General features: G+C 52.1%; 1 protein-coding gene across 1 annotated transcript in view; it reads left to right on the top strand.

Annotated features, from left to right (window-relative positions):
* The window catches only part of BICRA (BRD4 interacting chromatin remodeling complex associated protein), a 50,533-nt gene that overhangs the window by 12,770 nt on the left and 19,460 nt on the right, over positions 1 to 18,303 (top strand). Inside the window, exons 3-5 of the mRNA XM_036274181.1 lie at positions 15,294 to 15,394; positions 16,951 to 16,996; positions 17,084 to 17,126. Coding sequence (XP_036130074.1) covers positions 16,956 to 16,996; positions 17,084 to 17,126 — 84 coding nt within the window. The 5' untranslated portion in view covers positions 15,294 to 15,394; positions 16,951 to 16,955. The remainder of the gene's footprint in view (positions 1 to 15,293; positions 15,395 to 16,950; positions 16,997 to 17,083; positions 17,127 to 18,303) is intronic.

Below are 18,303 nucleotides of genomic sequence, written 5' to 3'. Positions count from 1 at the left end.
CCCTTAGGCAACAATACCTCTGATTTTTCCCCATCAGTTTAACTAGCACTTTACATAAAGGGGACACACAGTGGGTAGTCTTTGTGTCTGGCTTCCTTTGCTCAGCATGATGCATTTCAGATTCATCATGTCCCTTAGGTGTATCAGTAGTTGATTTCCTCTCTTATTGTTCAGCTGTGTTCCATTGTGTGGCTAGAACACAGTTTGTTTATCCATTTACCTGTAGGTGGACACCTGTGCTGTTTCCATATTGGGGCTTTTGTGAATAAGGCTGCCATGGAAATTTCTCTACAAATGTTTTTGTGGACATGCTTTTCACTTCTGCTATGTAAATACCTTGAAGTGGAACAGTTGGGTCATAGAGTTAGGTGTATGTTTAACTTAAGTTAATCCAGGCTTTTCATTCTCTTCTGGAACGAGACTTTTCTGGTAAAAGGCTGTTCCAGGGCTGTTGGGCGGCTCATTGTTGCCGGACCATTAGATCTGTCTCTCATTGTCTTGACCTTCCCCTCAGGAGTGCAAAATGATTGCTGTAGCACCGGCCATTGTCATTAGGCTTCACATTGCCTTTCAAGCAGAAAGAAGGAGCAGGGACAAATAGTCTTCCTGAATTAAGGCTCTGTCTTTTTGTCCAGAGTAAAAATCTTTCTCATGTCCACAGTTGGCTGCAGAGGAGGCTGAGAAAAGACGTTTCTGGCAAAGAGGCAAAGGCCTATACTCGTGATTCATCCTCTTGGGAGGGGAAGCTGCTGAATGAAGCAAATCCAAGTTCTGTTTAGCAGGATGTCAGTCTGGGGGTGGCTGTTGGACCTCCTGAGCCTTGGGGACGACCCTCTGAGGCCAGTTTGTCAGGGGCCTGGACACCAGCTAGGGATCGGTGGCTTGTGTTCAATCTGAGCAAGAGCCCCAGAGAGACAGAAACTTCTAGAGGCAGTGTCTCCCCAAGTGTGGTCCCTGGACCAGCAGCACCAGCACCACCTGAAAACTTGTTAGAAATGCGTTCTCTGGCCCCACCCACACCTGCTGCCCTGCTCGTGTTTAGGAACCGGTGGCTGAGGCGCGGGCTTGGTTCCCCTTTGCTTCTCTTCCCTCGTTGCCCCTGAACTCGAAGCTCTCTGTCTTCTGGTGCCTTGAAGGCCGCGTGCCCAGGCGACGGAACCGTTCCTTTTGTTCCCTCAGCCCACCCCCTCGCCTTTTCAGCCCCTTTCTGAGTTTCCCTGGTTTTTACAAACTAGTAATAACAACAACAAAAAGAACACCTAGCCCTGGCCGGAATGGCTCAGTTGGTTAGAGCATCGCCCTGATATGCCAGTGTTGTGGGTTCGATCCCTGGTCAGGGCACTTACAAGATTCAACCAATGAAATAAGACATATAAAAATAATAATACTAGGGAGAAGAAGAAGCAAACCAAAAAAGGAATCAACCAATGAATGCATAAATAAATGGAACAACCAATTTTTTTCTCAGTAAAAGGGAAGAAAGAAAATCTAAAGGCTTTGAGGTACCTGGTTTTCTTGGCAGGCCCGCAGCTTTGCAGCTCCATTTAGAACATCTGCGAATGGCAAACCGGGAAAGGAAAGAACACGCAAAACATTTCTCGGTGTAACTACCTGTATGAACTGGGCTTTTAGGGGCTAGACACCTGAGTCTTTAATGAGCAATCCAGGGTTTATAGCGCACGCTTTCCTGTTGCGAAACGAATTCAGTGATTTTAGAACTCTAAAGGTCACTCAGAATAAAGATAGTGTCAATTTTATTAGTATTATCTTTTTATCCTCATTCAAGGACTTTTTTTTTTATTTGCATTTATATTTAGATAGAGCAGGAGGGAGAGAGGGGTGAAGAGAGAGAGAGAAATGTCGATGTGAGAGAGACACATTGACTGGCTGCCACCCACACGACCCCAGCTGGGGCCAGGGACAAACTGCAACCAAGGTACATGCCCTTAGTGGGAACCGAACCCGGGACTCTCCAGTTCATGGGCTGGCACTCGAACCACGGAGCCAGACCGGCCAGGGCAAGATAGTGTCGATTTTAATTGCTGTTCAAATTGCTCTGTCTCCCTTCCCCTGTAGGAGCGGGCAAGGAATCAACATTTTTTGCCTGTTTTCCTTTTCTGGCTTTGAAATAGACACAGCATGCTAACGGCTAGCGGCTGCGTATCCAGGCGTATCCAGGCAAAGCCAGCTTTTCCTGGGCCTTTGCTCGGAATTGTAAAAGGTGCCTCTTTGGGAGGCCACGGGCCCAGCCAGTTTCCTTTGTGGGAATTAAGAGAAGCAAGTCCTTTCTCCACGTGGACGTTGCCTTATCCGGGTCTCACTGGTGTCAGCAGAACCTCAGCTGGATTTGAGGCCCCACTGGTCCCCATGGCTGGATTCCTTTGTGCAGCGACCAACCTGGACAGCCGTACCTGGTGGTTGGTATATATACTATGTACTCAGTACAGGTGACACGTATGTATCTTATAAATGTACATCCTGAGTTGGCGTCTTGTGGCTGCCATAAGTATAACAAACATAGTGGTTTAAAAAAGTAGAAATTGCCCTGGCCAGTTTGGCTCAGCGGTTAGAGCATCGGCCTGCGGTCTGGAGAGACCCGGGTTCGGTTCCCGCTGAGGGCACGTACCTCGGTTGCAGTTTGTCCCCGGCCCTGGTTGGTTGTGTGGGTGGCGACCACTCGATGTGTCCCTTTCACATCGATGTTTCTCTCTCTCTCTGTTCCTCTCTCTCCCTCCCACTCTACCTGAACAAAAAATGGAAAAATGTCCTCGGGTGAGGATGATAAAAAAAAAAAGTAGAAATTGATTGTCTCACAGTCCTGGAGGCCAGAAGCCGAAATCGGGGTGTGGGCAAGGCCCGCAGGCAGGGGAGAGGGGCGCTCTCCGCTGGGGCTGGGGGAGAGTCCTGCCTGTCCCCGCCTCTGGAGGCTCCTCGGCTTGTGGCTACCTCATTCTAATCCCTTCCTCCGTCTTCACGTGGCTTCTTCACGTGGCTTCCCTTCTGTTGAAAGGTCACTGGCCCTTGGATTTAGGGCTCACCTAGATCATTTAGGATGATCTCATCTTGAGATCCTTCACTTAATTACATCTGCAAAGATGTTTTCCTGCCCAAATAAGGAAGGGCCACGATCAGATTCCGGGTCGTGACCACCACTGAGCGCGCGGCAGATGCCTGAGAGAAACGCATCATGAAAGCGTCACTTGCAGGCATAGGGTCCACTCCACGGTGCCTCACCTGATTTGCCTGTCTGGCCGAGCTGTGTGGGAAATGACTGCTCTGTGACATTTCAGGACAGTGTAAGGGGAAGAGGGCCCGAGTGGGTTATTGACGGACGGTGGGGACCTGTACGGCACTGCAGAAAGTCACTGGTTGGGGTTTGGTGGGGAAGCTAGCCGGGTTGGCACCACCGTGTAGTTCCCATGAGCTTGGAAGCCTGTTGGCCTGGGTTCAAATCTCAGCTCTGCCAGTCTGCTAACTGGTGACCTTGGGCAACTCACCTCACCCTTTTCTCTGCCTGTTTTCTCCTCTGTGAAGTGGGAATGGGGGTGATGGCGCCTGCCACATCGGACTGTCATGAAGATGAAATAGGAAGGAGCACTTAAACCAGCACCTGGCACTAGTGAGCTTGGCACACCTTGGCTAAGATCACAAAGCGGGAAGTGGTGGCGGCCAAGGGCGGAGGGCACAGACCCTGACCCCCTTAAACGCCTGGCCTTCCCAACTCACCTCCAGCTTCCCAGGGGGGCTGCTAGGCAGGGGTCGGCCTTGTGGTTGGGCAGGTCGGCTGGTGGCCAGTGAGGAAGTGGGTTGGCCCAGAGGAGCAGAGGCCAGGGCAAGCCTGGTGGGCTTTATACGGTCGTTTGTGTGCGGTATGACTACTGTGCTTATGGTGGGCTGGGGCTTGGGGACGGTATGGCATGCTTGCTCACCGCGTGTCTCAGTGCCTGGCATGGGGCAGGAATACAGGAGGTGCTGAGTGACACTCGAGTGACAAGCAGCAGCTCGTGGGCACCCATCAGGACACCAGGCATGGTGCGGAAGGAGGTCCGCGGGCTCCCTGCTCTCCCTTCAGTTGCTGGGTCATGGCGGGGGGGTCTCAGGTGGTCCTGAGTGCGCAGGTGGGGTTCTGGGGTTGGGAGCAACATTATTAACCAGCCAGTAAGGAAGTGCCTGCGTATTGTAATAATGGGTGTGGACAGTTAGGAGCGAGCCAGATGTTAACACAGGCTGAGTGGATGGATAGGTGATGCAAGAGATGGGGAGGCCTAGATTTGGGCAGGAATGGTGGCCCTGGAGAGGAGGAGATAGAGCGGAGAGATCAGGAGGTGGAATGTAAGACTTGGGTGAGTCAGAGGTGTGAGGTCAAGGTTAGCCCTTAGTCTCTAGAGGGCTGTATCTGCTGTTGCTATATAACAACCCCCAATATTAGAGGCCGTTCTGGTTACTACTGCTGTTGAACAAATTACTCCAAATGTAGTAGCTTAAAGCAACAATTGTATTGTGCTCACAGGTTTAATGGGTCAAGAATTTTACATGGAATTTGACACAGTGGCTGTCTGGTGCATGGTGTCTGGGGTCTTGCCTGGGAAGACTCACAGGCTGGGGCAGGAGGCTTGTCCACGCACATGCTCGGCACTGGCTGGACGACCTAAGATATGACCATCAACCAGGTACCTGCTTGTGGTCTTTTCGGGAGACTAGCTTTGGCACCCCCCTGTCATGGTGGCCTCGAAGTAGTGAGACTTCTTTCTGATGGCTTTTGGGTTACATGTCCCGGTGGACAAGGCAAAAACTGAACTGCCTTTGGGGACCTAGCCTCAGAAGTCTCATGGTGACACTTATTCTGTCGCAGTGTCCTGGTTGAAGTAGTTACACACTTCCCTCCATTCAAGGGGAGTAGCAAGATCACATCAGGAAGATCTAGGGGATTGGAGACATTGTTACAGCCATCTTTGGAAAACAAGATAATCCAAGTGGCTGAAAGCAAAACCGTGATCCTAAGGGTTGGAATTTGGACTGGGTACCGCTGGGTACTTCTGGTGTTACCTGAGCGTCTGTGGTCGGCTATAGGTGAGCAAGGTAGGTAACTCTGCTTCCAGGGCTTGGCTGGCTGTGAGCTGAGCTGATGGCGGTCACAGGCATGTGTCTCTCGTCCTGTAGCAGGCTTGCCGGGAAGGGGTGGCAGCTGGGGAAGGGGTGAAGTCTGCCAGATCGCTTTAGGTGTAGCCTCAAGAACGTACACCGTCACTTCTGCCACATTGGTGGCCGAGGCAAGTGCAAAAGCCAGCCCAAGTTCAAGGGTTGGTTAACAGACCTCATCTCTTGGTAGGAGGAGCTGCAAAGAGTGTGGGACTAGGGCGGATAAGAGTTTCTGGCCACTTTTGCAGCCACCAAGGTAGTCTTTTTTCCAGATCCCCTCACCATCAGCTCTCTCCCATTTGGCTGGGCCTCTCTTCTCAGCGAATTCAGAGTATAGTCCTTGACCATGGAAGAGTCCTTGTGATGGGTTGCAAAGTTATCAGAAGTGCACGCTCGTTTGTGTCAGGTTGTGTCTGACTGCAAATAAAGGAAAACCTAATACGGGCTTAAACTGTAAGGATTAAGAAGTCTGGAGGCATGTAGCCCAGTCTTTTCCTCCTTTCAACAGTTGTCCTCCGTTGGGGGCCTTATTAGCCTCAGGATTGTTGCCTCATGGTTGCAAAATGGCTGCCATAGCTCCACTTGTCTCAACTATATTCAAAGCTGGACTCGAGAAGCAGAAGACTTTCTCTCTAGAGTTCTGTCTTGATATTCTGGAAGAAAAACTTCCCGAAGTTTGCTCATTTTCCCCAAAAGTCTCATTGAGCAGAACTCAACTCTATATACTTTGACTTTTACTGTTTGTAGAAAACTATGGCTAACCTAGGTGCAAGGAAGCCTGGGAAAGTGAATGACTGATAAAGGGGATAGGCGTGCCACTAGCATAGTCCAATTATTTTAAAGCTATTTTGACCACAACTCAAAGTAGGAAATTTGTACCCATACAGACACACATAATTGAAACCAGTGTTACAAACCGATGCTTAGCTTAACATGTGTGGTGCCTTTTAATGTTTTCTATTCTATCCCATTCCATTTTATACTGTATATGATTTAATTAAAAAAAAAAAATCTGGCCCTGACTGGGTAGTTCAGTTGCTTGGAGTGTCATCTTGATACGCCAAGGTTGCGGGTTCAGTCCCTGGTCAGGACACATACACGAATCAATCAATGAATGCATGAATAAGTGGAATAATAAATCAACCTGCCTCCCCTTCTCTCCCTCTAAATCAATAAATAAAAATTTAAAAAAACACACAAAACAAAACCCTGGTCACAACCTGCTAATTTGATTTCACAACCCTCAGAGGCATGCCCCATTGTTTAGAAAAGACTGACTCAGAACAGCCTTTGTTTACATCTTGGAATTGGCAAGTGTTATCCTGAGCAGCATCAGGCTTCTGGGAGGAAGATGGGGGCTGGGGAAACTTGTTTGGCAGAGCAGCCGCCAGACTTGGCCATTTATCTTCTTGTCCTGCCATTTCCCATCAGCCAATGAGTGACACAGTACTGTCATCTTTCATTTGTATGACTTGCAAATAACCTGAGGGTCACTAAAATGCGTATTGGGAAATTAGAATTTGCCTGTTTCTGGAGCTGACGGGGCCTTTAATTCCTATCCTGCTAAGCTTTCTGGCTTCTGTACAGCTCCCGATGACAGCGCAAAACTCCAATTGCATTACAAGTGCTGGAGGAATTCACACGAGTTTCTGGAAGGACACTTTGTCATTGTTGCGTCATGGCTGCTCTCTTGAACTGTTTGTGGTTTTCAGCCCCAGCGTTTCCTGCTTTTTATAGCAGGTGGTGAGGAATGAGGTTCTTCAGAATCGCAGGGTCTGAGTTTGAATTCTGTCCCGTAGCATGGTCCTGACCCCTCTGAGTCTCTGTTTCCTGAGCTGTGAAACGTGAGTCAGCATTCTTCCCACCTCACCGGGGCCTGGGAGGGGTCAGTGGGAATGGAGTTAGCACAAGGCCTGACATGGAGGAAGCACTGGGGCCATGCGGGCTTTTCAAGGTGCATCCGTCAGCATCGGCTGAGTGATGTGCAGTAACAAGTGAGCCCCAGATCTCAGTGGCTTACAGTAGCAGAATCTTGTTCTCATTCATGTGTGCGCCCTCCTAGGTTGGCTGTGGCTCTGTCCATGTGTCCACTTAATTCTGGGACGCAGGCAGAAACCATGTGACGGCTCTTAAAGCTTCCGCTCCCGTGTGAACAATTTTGGGTTGGCAAACTTTGTACTTGGATTGTGTCACCCTAGGAGTCACTTTTTCAGAAGCTTTTGAGTATGTGTGTGTTGAGAGGGACATCTAATACCATCACTGGTTGAGAATCACTGGGTGTGCTCCCCAAGGTCAAGGACTGAATCTGCTTTTGCTCATTACAGCATCCTTAGCTCTCTCCATGCTGGACACTTAGTGGATGCTTCATAAATGCCCTTTCCACCAGGCCGCTCCATGAGTGAATGAATGAATGAATGGGTTTGTTTTACTTCTGCAGATTCATTTCATAGATATTTATTGAGCTCCTACTGTGTGCCATGCACTATGTAGGTACTGGGTGTCCTGCAGGGAACAAAACAGGCAAAAATCCCTGCTCTTGGATGGAGTTGACATTTTGGTGTGCGGTGGGTTGGGGGGGGACACAATAAACAATCAAACAATCCAACAGACATAAGATATTTAATATTAAAGTATCTTTGTAGTTAAAATTTTTTAATAATTTTTTTTCTTTATTGATTTTAGAGAGAGGAAGGGAGAGGGAGAGAGAGAAACATCAATGAGAGAGAACATTGACTGGCCCCCTCCTGCATGCCCCCCACTGGCGATCAGGCCCACAACCTGGGCATGTGCCCTGACCCGGAATCGAACCAGCGACCTCTTGGTGCGTGGGTTGACACTCAACCACTGAGCCACACTGACCAGACTAAAAAATTTTTTATTATGGAAAATTTCAAATGTGCACAAAGTAGAGAGAATAGTAAAACATGGACGCCCTCCCCCAAATCAGCCAACTCCCACCAGCTTTCACTTTCCCACCATTCTTACCGACGAAGCTGTCCAGCAGCGTCTCTGCCACAGTGGACGTGTTCTGTGTCTGTGCCATCCAGACGGGAGCCACCAGCCCCGTGGCTGTTACTGAGCACTTGAAATGTGGCTTAGGTGACTGAGAACTAAATGTTTAATTTTTAAATATATTTTTATTTAAAACATTGATATTCCTAATTGTCCTTCTTTTCAATTTTTAAATGGTGGTAAAATACTTGTAACATGTCCTAGCTAGTATGGCTCTGTGATTAGAGCATCAGCCATGCACCAGAGGGTTGCCGGTTCAATCCCTGACCCCCGTTGGGTGCGTGCAGGAGGCAGTCAGTCGATGTTTCTGTCTCCCTCCCTCTCTCCAACCCCACCCTTCCTCTCTCTCTTGAAACCAATGGAAAAAATACCCTTGGCTGATACAGCAAATACATGTAACGTAAAATTTACCATCTTAGCCATTTTTACATAGACAGTTCAGTGGCATTAAGTACAATCACATTGTTGTGCAACCACCACCACCATCCTCTCCAGAGCTTTCATCTTGTAGAACCAAAACTCTGCACCCATTAAAATAACCCCCAATCCTCCTTCCCTCAACCCCTGGCAGCCACCATTCTGCTTTTTCTCTGTGTGTGTACCTCAAAAGTAGAATCAAGTAGCATTCGTCTTTCTGTAATTGGCTTGTTTCACTTAGCATAATGTCCTCAAGGGTCATCCGTGTTTAACCTGTGTCAGAATTTCCTTTCTGAATAGTGTTCTGTCTCTACGCACCACGTTTTGTTTGTCCATTCAGCTGTTGATGGACAGGTGGGTTGTTTGTCCATTCAGCTATTGATGGATACGTGGGTTGTTTGTCCATTCAGCTGTTGATGGACATGTGGGTTGTTTGTCCATTCAGCTATTGATGGATACGTGGGTTGTTTGTCCATTCACCTGTTGATGGACATGTGGGTTGTTTGTCCATTCAGCTGTTGATGGACAGGTGGGTTGTTTGTCCATTCAGCTGTTGATGGACAGGTGGGTTGTTTGTCCATTCAGCTGTTGATGGACAGGTGGGTTGTTTGTCCATTCAGCTGTTGACGGAGAGGTGGGTTGTTTGTCCAGCCACCTGTTGATGAGCACGTGGGTTGTTTGTCCATTTACCTGTTGATGGACAGGTGAGTTGTTTCTGCGCCTTTGGCTTTTGTGAATAGCGCTGCTGAGCGTGGGTGTACAGATGTCTCTTTGAGACCCTCTGCTTTCAGTTCTTTCGGATGTACACCCAGAAGTGGGATTGCTGGATCGTGTGGTGATTCTATCTTTAACTTTTTGAGGAACCACCACACTGGTCTCCACATTGGCTGCACCATTTACATTCCTACCAGCAGTGCACAGGGTCCCCATCTCGCCTCATCCTCGCCAACACTTGTGTTTTTCTGTTTCATTGATAGTAGCTGTCCTAATGGGGTGAGGTAGTGTCTGGTTTTTTCAACTTATTTTTATTTTTTTTACTTTCTTTATATGTATTTATTGATTTGAGAGAGAGAAACATTGATTTGTTCTACTTATTTTATAAATTTTTTTTATTGATTTTTTTTTTTTATGAGAGAGAGAGGGAGGGAGAGAGATAGAAACATTGATGTGAAAGAGAAGCATCGATCAGCTGCCTGCTACACATCCCCTACTGGGGATCGAGCCCGCAACCCAGGCATGTGCCCTGACTGGGAATTGAACTGGGACCTCTCAGTCCGTGGGATGATGCTCAATCCACTGAGCCCCACCGGCCAGACTGTTCCACTTATTTATGCATTCATTGGTTGATTCTTTGTTTGTTTGTTTTTTAATCCTCACCTGAGGACATTTTTGCATTTTATCTTCAAATAGAGTGGGAAGGAGAGAGGGAGGAAGAGAGACAGAGAAACATCGATGTGCAAGAGACACATCGAGTGGTCGCCACCCACACAACCCCAACCGGGGCCGGGGAAAAGCTGTAACCAAGGTACATGTGCTTAGAGGGAACCGAACTCGGGACTCTTTGGTCTGCGGGCCAATGCTCTAACCACTGAGCCAAACCAGCCAGGGCCATTGGTTGATTCTTGTACGTGCCCTGACTGTGGACCGAACCCGCAACCTTGGCGTATTGGATGGTGCTCTAACCCGCTGAGCTAGGTCCAGGGTCAGTGCCTGTGGCTTTGATTGCATTTCCCTAATGGTTAGTGGCACTGGTCATAGTATCATGTGCTTATGGCCGTTTGTGTATCTTCCTTGGAAAAATGTCTATTCAAGTCCTTTGCCCTAATTTTATTTTATGAACTTAAATGTACATAGCCACATGTGGCTAGTGGCTACCGTCTTGGAAAGCGTAGGTCTCTGTGTCCCCTGACACCCACAGCTGGGTTATTTTGCAGTAAATGACAGGCATTCTATCATCTACCCCTACCTATTTCAGGGTGTATTTCTTAAAGATAAGGACTCTTAAGGAATAAAAATGGCCATCTCCAGTTCAGCTCAGCAGTTAGAGCATAAGCCCTCGGACCAAGGGGTCCCGGGTTCAATTCCTGGTCAGGGGCACGTACCTGGGTTGCAGGTTCAATCCCCGGCCCTGGTGAGGGTCGTGCGGGAGGCACCCAGTCGATGTGTCTCTCTCACTTGATTGATGTTTCTCTCTCTCTCTCCCTCCCTCCCTCCCTTCCACTTTCTCTAAAGACCAATGAGAAAATATCCTCAGGTGAAGATTAATAACAACAACAAAGAGGACATGGTCCCGTTATCACACCTAGAATCTTAATCACGATCCCTTAGCATCATTAAGTCCCCCAGCAGCATTCATACTCTCATTTTCAAAGTCGGGTTCATTTGTGTCCTTAAAGGCTCCCTCTGCCTGCTGATGGATCACTGTGGGGACCTGCTTAGCCCTGAGCATGCGGGCAGCCGGCATGTTCATTGCTGTGTGTGGCCTCTAGTTTCCCCATGACCACTCTGTTTAGCATCGATGATCTCACCTGAGAAATGGGGGTGATAACAGAGGGTTGGAAGGACTCAAGGAGACTCAGTGCCCAGCAGTTCAAGTCAGACCGTAAGCAGATGACATATAAACCCTCCCACATGTGCTCAAGGGTGACACGTGGCAAAGGGCACCAGGCTGTGTGGCCAGAAAGCTTTGGGAGTGGCCACACCACACACTGTCCACAGTGGCAGTTAAAGCGATGGCAGGCACACCTCGTTTTATTGCACTTCACAGACATTGCATCTTTTTTGTACTAAGTAGAGGCATGACCTTCTACCTGCAAAAAGATTCTGACTCACGTGCTTTACTGCAATGCTTCATTGCGGTGTGCTGAACCCAACCCGCAGTGTCTCGCAGGCGTGCCTGTGTGACCCGTATATGTGGCTTACAAATACGTGGGGGTTAAAGGTATTCGTGGGAAAGGATCCAGATGGGGAAACGGAGGCACACAGTTGGGAAGTGGCCATGCTGGCATGGGAACCCAGGCCTCCTCTTACCCACAGACACCCCGAATCTCCAGCTGCCCAGCACAGAGCTCTCCGTTCGTGCCGGGAGCACTGGGCCGGTGGTGTGCACAGCAGCCCTGTAGATGGCGGCTCCTCTGAACCTGGGCCGTTTTCGGAAAATGCAGCAGCTATGGCCCGTCTCCCGATATCTGACCGTCTAGACCCAGGCTGGGGCCTGAGAACCAGTGTGAGACCGTGTGGAGAGGGGACTGGGGGCAGAGGGCACTTAGTGGTACTCACAAAATAGTATCGAGACCGCCCTGGACAGTTTGGCTCAGAGGTTAGAGCATTGGCCCATGGACCAGAGAGTCCCGGGTGCAGTTCCCACTAAGGGCACGTACCTCGGTTACGGTGCGTCCCCGGCCCCGGTTGGGATCGTGTGGGTGGCAGCCGCTCGATGTGTCTCTCTCACATCAATGTTTCTCTCTCTCCCCTCCTCCCTCTCTCCCTCCCGCTCTATCTGAAGATAAATGCAAAAAAATGTCCTCGGGTGAGGATCAAATAATAATAATATAAAAATAATAATAATAATATCGAGACCAGTCATATCAATACCTGCGCCTGCCCTGCACAAACCCCAGCCGGGCCCTGTTCTGAGAACCTCTCTACCACGTGAGAGGCGGGGCCTCGGATCAGGCTCGCTTCACAGATGAGGACGCCGAGGCCCAGAGACGCGAAGTCATCGCCCAAGGTCACCCAGCCTGTGCATGGGGGAGCAGGGATTTGAACCCCCCTGACCTATCCCAGGGCTGTCACACCACGCTGGGTCTCTTGGCATCAACCCAGCGGGAGACAGATGCCCACCTAGGTACCCAGATGGCAGGGGCATCTCAGGGGTCCAGGCCTGCTGATCGTTGACATACTCTTGTATGTTCTCTTTATTGTGGGAAGTTTCAAAAACATACGAAGTAACAAGAAGATAGGATGAAGCCCCAGGTACCCGTCATCCAGCTTTTTTTTTTTTTTTTATCCTCACCCGAGGACATTTTTTTTTTTTTTTTTTTTTTGATATTTTGTTCAGATAGAGTGGGAGGGAGAGATAGAGAGGGAGAGAGAAACATCGATGTGAAAGGGACACATCGAGTGGTTGCCACCCACACAACCCAACCAGGGCCGGGGACAAACTGCAACCGAGGTACATGCCCTTAGCGGGGACCGAACCCGGGTCTCACGAGACCGCAGGCCGATGCTTTAACCGCTGAGCCAAACCGGCCAGGGCTCAGCTTTAACAGTTTATCAGCATTTTCCCGTTCATGCCTCCCCTCTCCAGCCACACACTACCACCCGATCCTGGATTCTTTTTCATTTTTTAAAATTTATCTTTATTGTTGAAAGTGTTACAGTTATCCCTCCTTCCTGCCCCCCCCCCCCTATTGATAACCCTCCTCCCCGCGCCTGTCCCCACCTTCACCGCACTGTTGCCTGGCCGTTGGTTATTGCATATATGCGTAGAAGTTCTTTGGCTTATCACCCCCCTTCCCTCTGAGGTTCCTCAGTCTGTTCCCTACTTTCATGTCTCTGAATCTGTTTTGTTCATCACTTTATTTTCTTCATTAGAGCCCACAAATAAGTGAGATCATGTGATACTTGCCTTTCCCTGACTGGCTTATTTCACTTAGCATAATACTCTCCAGGTCCCTTTTGTTGTTGTAGTTTTTAAAGGTGAAACTCACATGTGTTGCTCTGCACAAATCAGACTGTTAAATTGTAAGTCTTCCTCACCCACACTACATCACAGTGTAGGTCAGTTCCCTCCCCCATTCATTTCTTGTATGTTACCCCGGGAATACAACACATAGGTCAGGAATCTCGAGAAGTCAGTGGACATCCACCTGTGGACGGGTTTGGAGAGGCTGCTCAGGGAACGGCTGCTGGAGCTTGGGAGCAGGCAGCTCAGGCGGGGTGAAGGAAGAAGTTAGGGCCCCGGCTGCTCCCTTGAAATACCCCGGGGTGCTCGTGAGCGCCCCCAGGCCCGGGCTGTGTACCTGGCATCTGGGTGGGACACAAGGTTCTGTGACAGTGCTTTCTAGATCTTTCTGGGGCGAGGAGAGGGGAAGCCCGTCTGCGCTCACGTTCCTCCCTTTTCCAGGCCGCTCTCTCTATCGCTTTGCATCTGACTGTCCCCGGCATTCCCGGGATGGTCACAAACGCCCGCACGAGCATGCCATCACCCCGCTCCATCTTATCTGGACATTTTTGCCATATTTGTGTCAGATCTTAAAAGAGAAACAAGGCAGTGAGCATCCTGTGTGTGAGAGCAGTCAAGGTGGGGGCTCGGGGCCGCGCCTGCCTTGGCGCTCGGCCATCCCGGCCACGCCAGCTGCGGGATCTTGGGCATGTCGCTCACTGTCGGAGCCTCAGTTCTCTTATCTACAGAACGGGGCTAATCAAAGCCCTCCTGGGGATTCAGAGAAAGTGAAATGGGCTCACAGGTACAGAGTGCTGAACGCCAGCGCCAGCAGACAGTGGGCCCGCAGCCAGAGTGACTCGGCGTCATTACAGTGGAACCTCATTATTCACAGATTCTGTATTCGTGGTTTTTACGTTGCTGTTAATCCTCACTGGAGAATATTTTTCCATTGATTTTTTTTTTAAATCCTCATCCAAGGATATTTTTTCATTTATCTCCAGATAGAGTGGGAGGGAGGAGGAGAGGGAGGAAGAGAGAGAGAGAGAAACATCAGTGTGAGAGAGACACATCGAGTGGTTGTCTCCCACACGACCCCAACCAAGGCCAAGGACAAACCGCAGCCCAGGTACGTGCCCTTGGCTGGAATCGAACCCATGACTCTTTGGTCTGCGGGCCGACGCTCTAACTGCTGAGCCAAACCGGCCAGGGCTGTATTTGCAAATTCACCTACTTGCTAACATTTGTAACCCCCGACTGACTCTCCTGGTCACTTGCAGATGTGTGCAGAACCGTGGAAAACACACACCACGGTGTGTCCAGCTGAGGTCACTGCCGAGGCCGCCCAGCATAGTGTCAGAGCCCTGGCCGGTGTTCCTAGTATCGGGGCGGCCGGGGTGTGCCCTGCGGAGAACAGGCCCGTGTCAGCAAAGCTGTTTCAGGTGCAGGCTAGGGTGCTGTCGGCTGTGGGGACCTGGTGCCTTGTATTTTCCGCAGGGGCGGGGACTCAGGAGTCACTCATTCAGTGTTCACAGCAGCTTTACAGAAGTGGGCCCTGGCCGGTGCTGCTCAGTGGTTAGAGCATCAGCCCGCACACCGAAGGGGTTTGATTCCAGGTCAAGGGCACGTACCTGAGTTACAGGTTCAGCCCTGGCCTTGGTTGGGGCATCTGTGGGAGACATCCAATCCATGTGGTTCTCTCTCCCTCGTTCCCTCCCTTCCCGTGTCTGAAAATCAGAGAAAAAAATATCCTCAGATGAGGATTTTAACAAAAGACCCAGAATTGGCTGTATTTTGTTGGATGGATGTGCTAGTAAAGGATGTGCTAGTCCTGTTACACACTGCCGTGCGCTGCGTGTGTGCACACTCTGCTATTCATGTGTGGGCATGTCATATGCACGACCACGGGTAGTGCTGTTTTAGATGGTTTTTAGCTTGTATTTGACCTGTCCTTTTGACATGGGACCTTCAGCCCTTCCCTCCCCATCCCCTTGCTCCCCTCCCAGCTGTGTCCTTTCGCTGACCTTCTCACTCGAGATCTCTCATTCTGTCTCCACAGCTGGCCCCCGAAAGGACACTCCCCAAGTCCCCGGCTGGGGGCCCTGCGTAGACCTGGAGCGGACACCCCCTCCTTCCCTTCATGATTCGTTTGTAGCGCAGGTAACCAGCGGAGGGTCCCCATGTATCCCCAGAGGGGCTGCTGTCCCTCAGTTCAGCCTCTGGGTGTGTTGACGGGGGCCACTGGGCTGGGAGGAACATTCCTTCTTGGCAGGGCCTGCGGCCTGGGCCCCCAGGCCCTTTGGGCCACCCCCTGCCTCCACGCCAGGTGCTGGCGGGACCTTCCTTGTTCCCCCCATGCCCTCCTCGTGGTTGACTCAGGGGCAGGGGCTCATAGGTCCCAGAGCTGGCAACACAGCCTGGCGACCCGGGAAGAAGGGGGTGTAGGTGGGCCTGGGATGTGGAGTCAGAGATACGTCACCACCGCTAAATGCAGCGGAGCCGAGGAAGGGTCTTTCTGGGGATGGTCCCCGGGGCCAGCTCTGGGGGGCGGAAGGCTGGCACGCGAGGCTCCGGGCCTCTGTCTGCGTGGCCTGCCCTGTTGTGGCCTGGGCTCGCTCACGGCCCGGGGCGTGTGCGCGCGTGGATGCGCGTGAACTGTGAGCTCTGGAGGTACGGCTGGTGTTTGGGCCGGGCTTCTGGCAGGTGTGTCCTTTCGCCTCGTCAGCTTCTTCAGACTCACCGCTGTGAGCGGCCCCCGGCTCTTTGTCACAGCAGCCGAGGGGGTGGGAGCCGGGTGGCAACGAGGAGGCCTCAGATGGGGTTGCTCAGGGACTGCCGTCGGGCGAGGGGCCGGGAGCCGGCTGAGGGCACGCGTGAGATGGTGTGTGTGGTGTGGGGGCAGGGGTGTTTGGGGAGATGGAAGGCTAGGCCAGGGCAGAGCGCTGCACCCACACCTGTAGGACAGGGCTGACGGCACCCCTCCCCGGTCCCGTCCCGGGGGTTGGACACGCTCGGCACCCGCACGTCCTCGTCCTCTTCACGCCCACAGCGCGGCCCGGCTCCAGGGCCCTCTGACCGGCGCCCGTCCTCCGCCCTGTCCCCGTCCGCCCTTCCTGGGTCCTCTCTGCATACGTCTTCAAAGGGGACCCAGAACCTGGGCTGAGAGGCCCTCTTGCCACCTGCACGCCCCTCCCCCCTCCACTGGCGGTCAGACCCCCAGCTCGGCCGCTCGGGGCCAGGCCCTGTGCTCAGGCAGGGCGGGCGGAGGTGGCCGCACCAGCCAGGCTTCCTGGGGCAAGGCCGGGCTCTGCCGCCTGCTCGCCGGGAGGTGGGGCGTGAGGGTCTCTGTGCCTTCACTTACCCATCTGCAAAGTGGGGTGGCAGGACCCACCTTGAGGGATGCTGTGACGATGAGCTAAAAGTGTGTGAAGTGCTGCACACGGGGCTGTGCGTGATCAGGGCTCGCTTGGTCCTGGGTGGTATCGCCATGGTCAGATTCTGGGGCCGAGAGCGAGCAGAGGAGGGCAGGGCACACAGCGGTGCCTGGTCCGGAGGCTCTGCGGGGAGGGCACCTGCCCACCTGTGCCATGGGAACAGAACCCTGACCCTCCAGAGGCCTGACCCAGGGGACGGCCCTTGAAGGGAGGCCCCGGCATGCTGCTGACATCTAACCTCGTCTCCCTTGCCCTCTTCCCGCCCCTCCCCGCCCCGCCCAGTGGCGATGGATGATGAGGATGGGAGATGCTTACTAGACGTGATTTGGTGAGTAATGGGCTCCCCCTCCCTGCCCTCCCGTCCCCTCCCCCACCGCCCCCTGGCCTCCTCAGTGCCTTTCCTTTTCTCTTCCAGTGACCCTCAGGCCCTCAATGACTTCCTCCATGGATCCGAGAAGGTGAGTGTGGGGCAGGGAGGTGCCCAGGGCAGGGGCTGTGGGACTGGGAGCCGACACGGTCCCTGGCTTAGTCGACATCTGCCCCCTGACTTCTGTGAACCAGGCAGTGGGGTAGTGACAGAGCGAAAGGGATGGCAGATTCCTATCCTCGCGCCGTAGACACTTCTTGGTCAGCTGAGTCCCCAGTAACCAGTAAAGGCGATGGAGGCGCCCCGTGCAGAACGGGAGGGGAAATGAACGTCACTTTAACAAAAAAGGTTGAAAAGAAAATGAATGGGGGTGGGGCAGGGGCTTCTTTAGCCAGTGTGGTCAGAGAGAGTCACTCTGAGGAGGTGACATCGAAGGGGAACCTGAAGGGTCCGGGGGAGGTGCCACGGTGCTCTGGGTAAGCCAGGAGCGGGTACAAAGGCAGGAAACATTGGCACCTTTGCGGAACAGAAAGAAGGCCAGTGGGGTCGACTGAAGGGGAGACTAGTTGGAGGCGAGACAAGTCCCCAAGTCACGCAGGGTCTGGAAGACCTGGACCGAGGAGTTTAGGTTTTATTTTGAACACGACAGGCAGCTGTGGCATGTTATTAAGCAGGAGGACATCATGTTCATTGATCACCCTGGAGAGTGGTGGGACAGGGGGGGGGGCAGAACTCTTGAGCCACAAGGAGTTGTATCCATCATCTAGGGCTGCGTAACAAATCGGCCCAGCACTTAGCGACTTGAAGCCACATTTGTTAGAGCGCTCACAGTTAGTTTGTGAGGGTCGGGACTCGGGGCGGCTTAGCTGGGCTGCTGTCGTCTGAGGGCTTGTCTGGGGCGGGAAGACGTGTTTCCACACGACTCACTCCCCTGGCTGTTGGCCGGAGGCCTCAGCGCCTCCCCCCGAGGACATCTCCTTGGGACCGCCTCAGTATCCTGACAACACGGCAGCTGGTTCCCCCAGAGCCAGGGACCCAAGGGAGAGCGCCAGGAGGAAGCTCAGTGCCTTTTATGACCCAGTGTCCAGAGTCACACCTTCGCTTCCATCACATCGACTCACTAGGAGCAGGGTGCCGTGCGGCCCACACCGCAGGGAGCGCGGGAGGTGCCGGTTGGGGCGGTGGAGGCAAGGGCAGTGGGTGGGCCGCCGGCAGGCGCTGGCTCTGGGGTCTGTCTGGGAGACAGTGAACTAGACTTGATGTCAGGA

Source organism: Molossus molossus, unplaced genomic scaffold (assembly GCF_014108415.1).
Source record: "Molossus molossus isolate mMolMol1 unplaced genomic scaffold, mMolMol1.p scaffold_m16_p_21, whole genome shotgun sequence".
Lineage (NCBI taxonomy): Eukaryota > Metazoa > Chordata > Mammalia > Chiroptera > Molossidae > Molossus > Molossus molossus.
The sequence above is the reverse complement of the archived record's forward strand: the minus strand, read 5'-3'. Positions and strand labels throughout refer to the sequence as shown.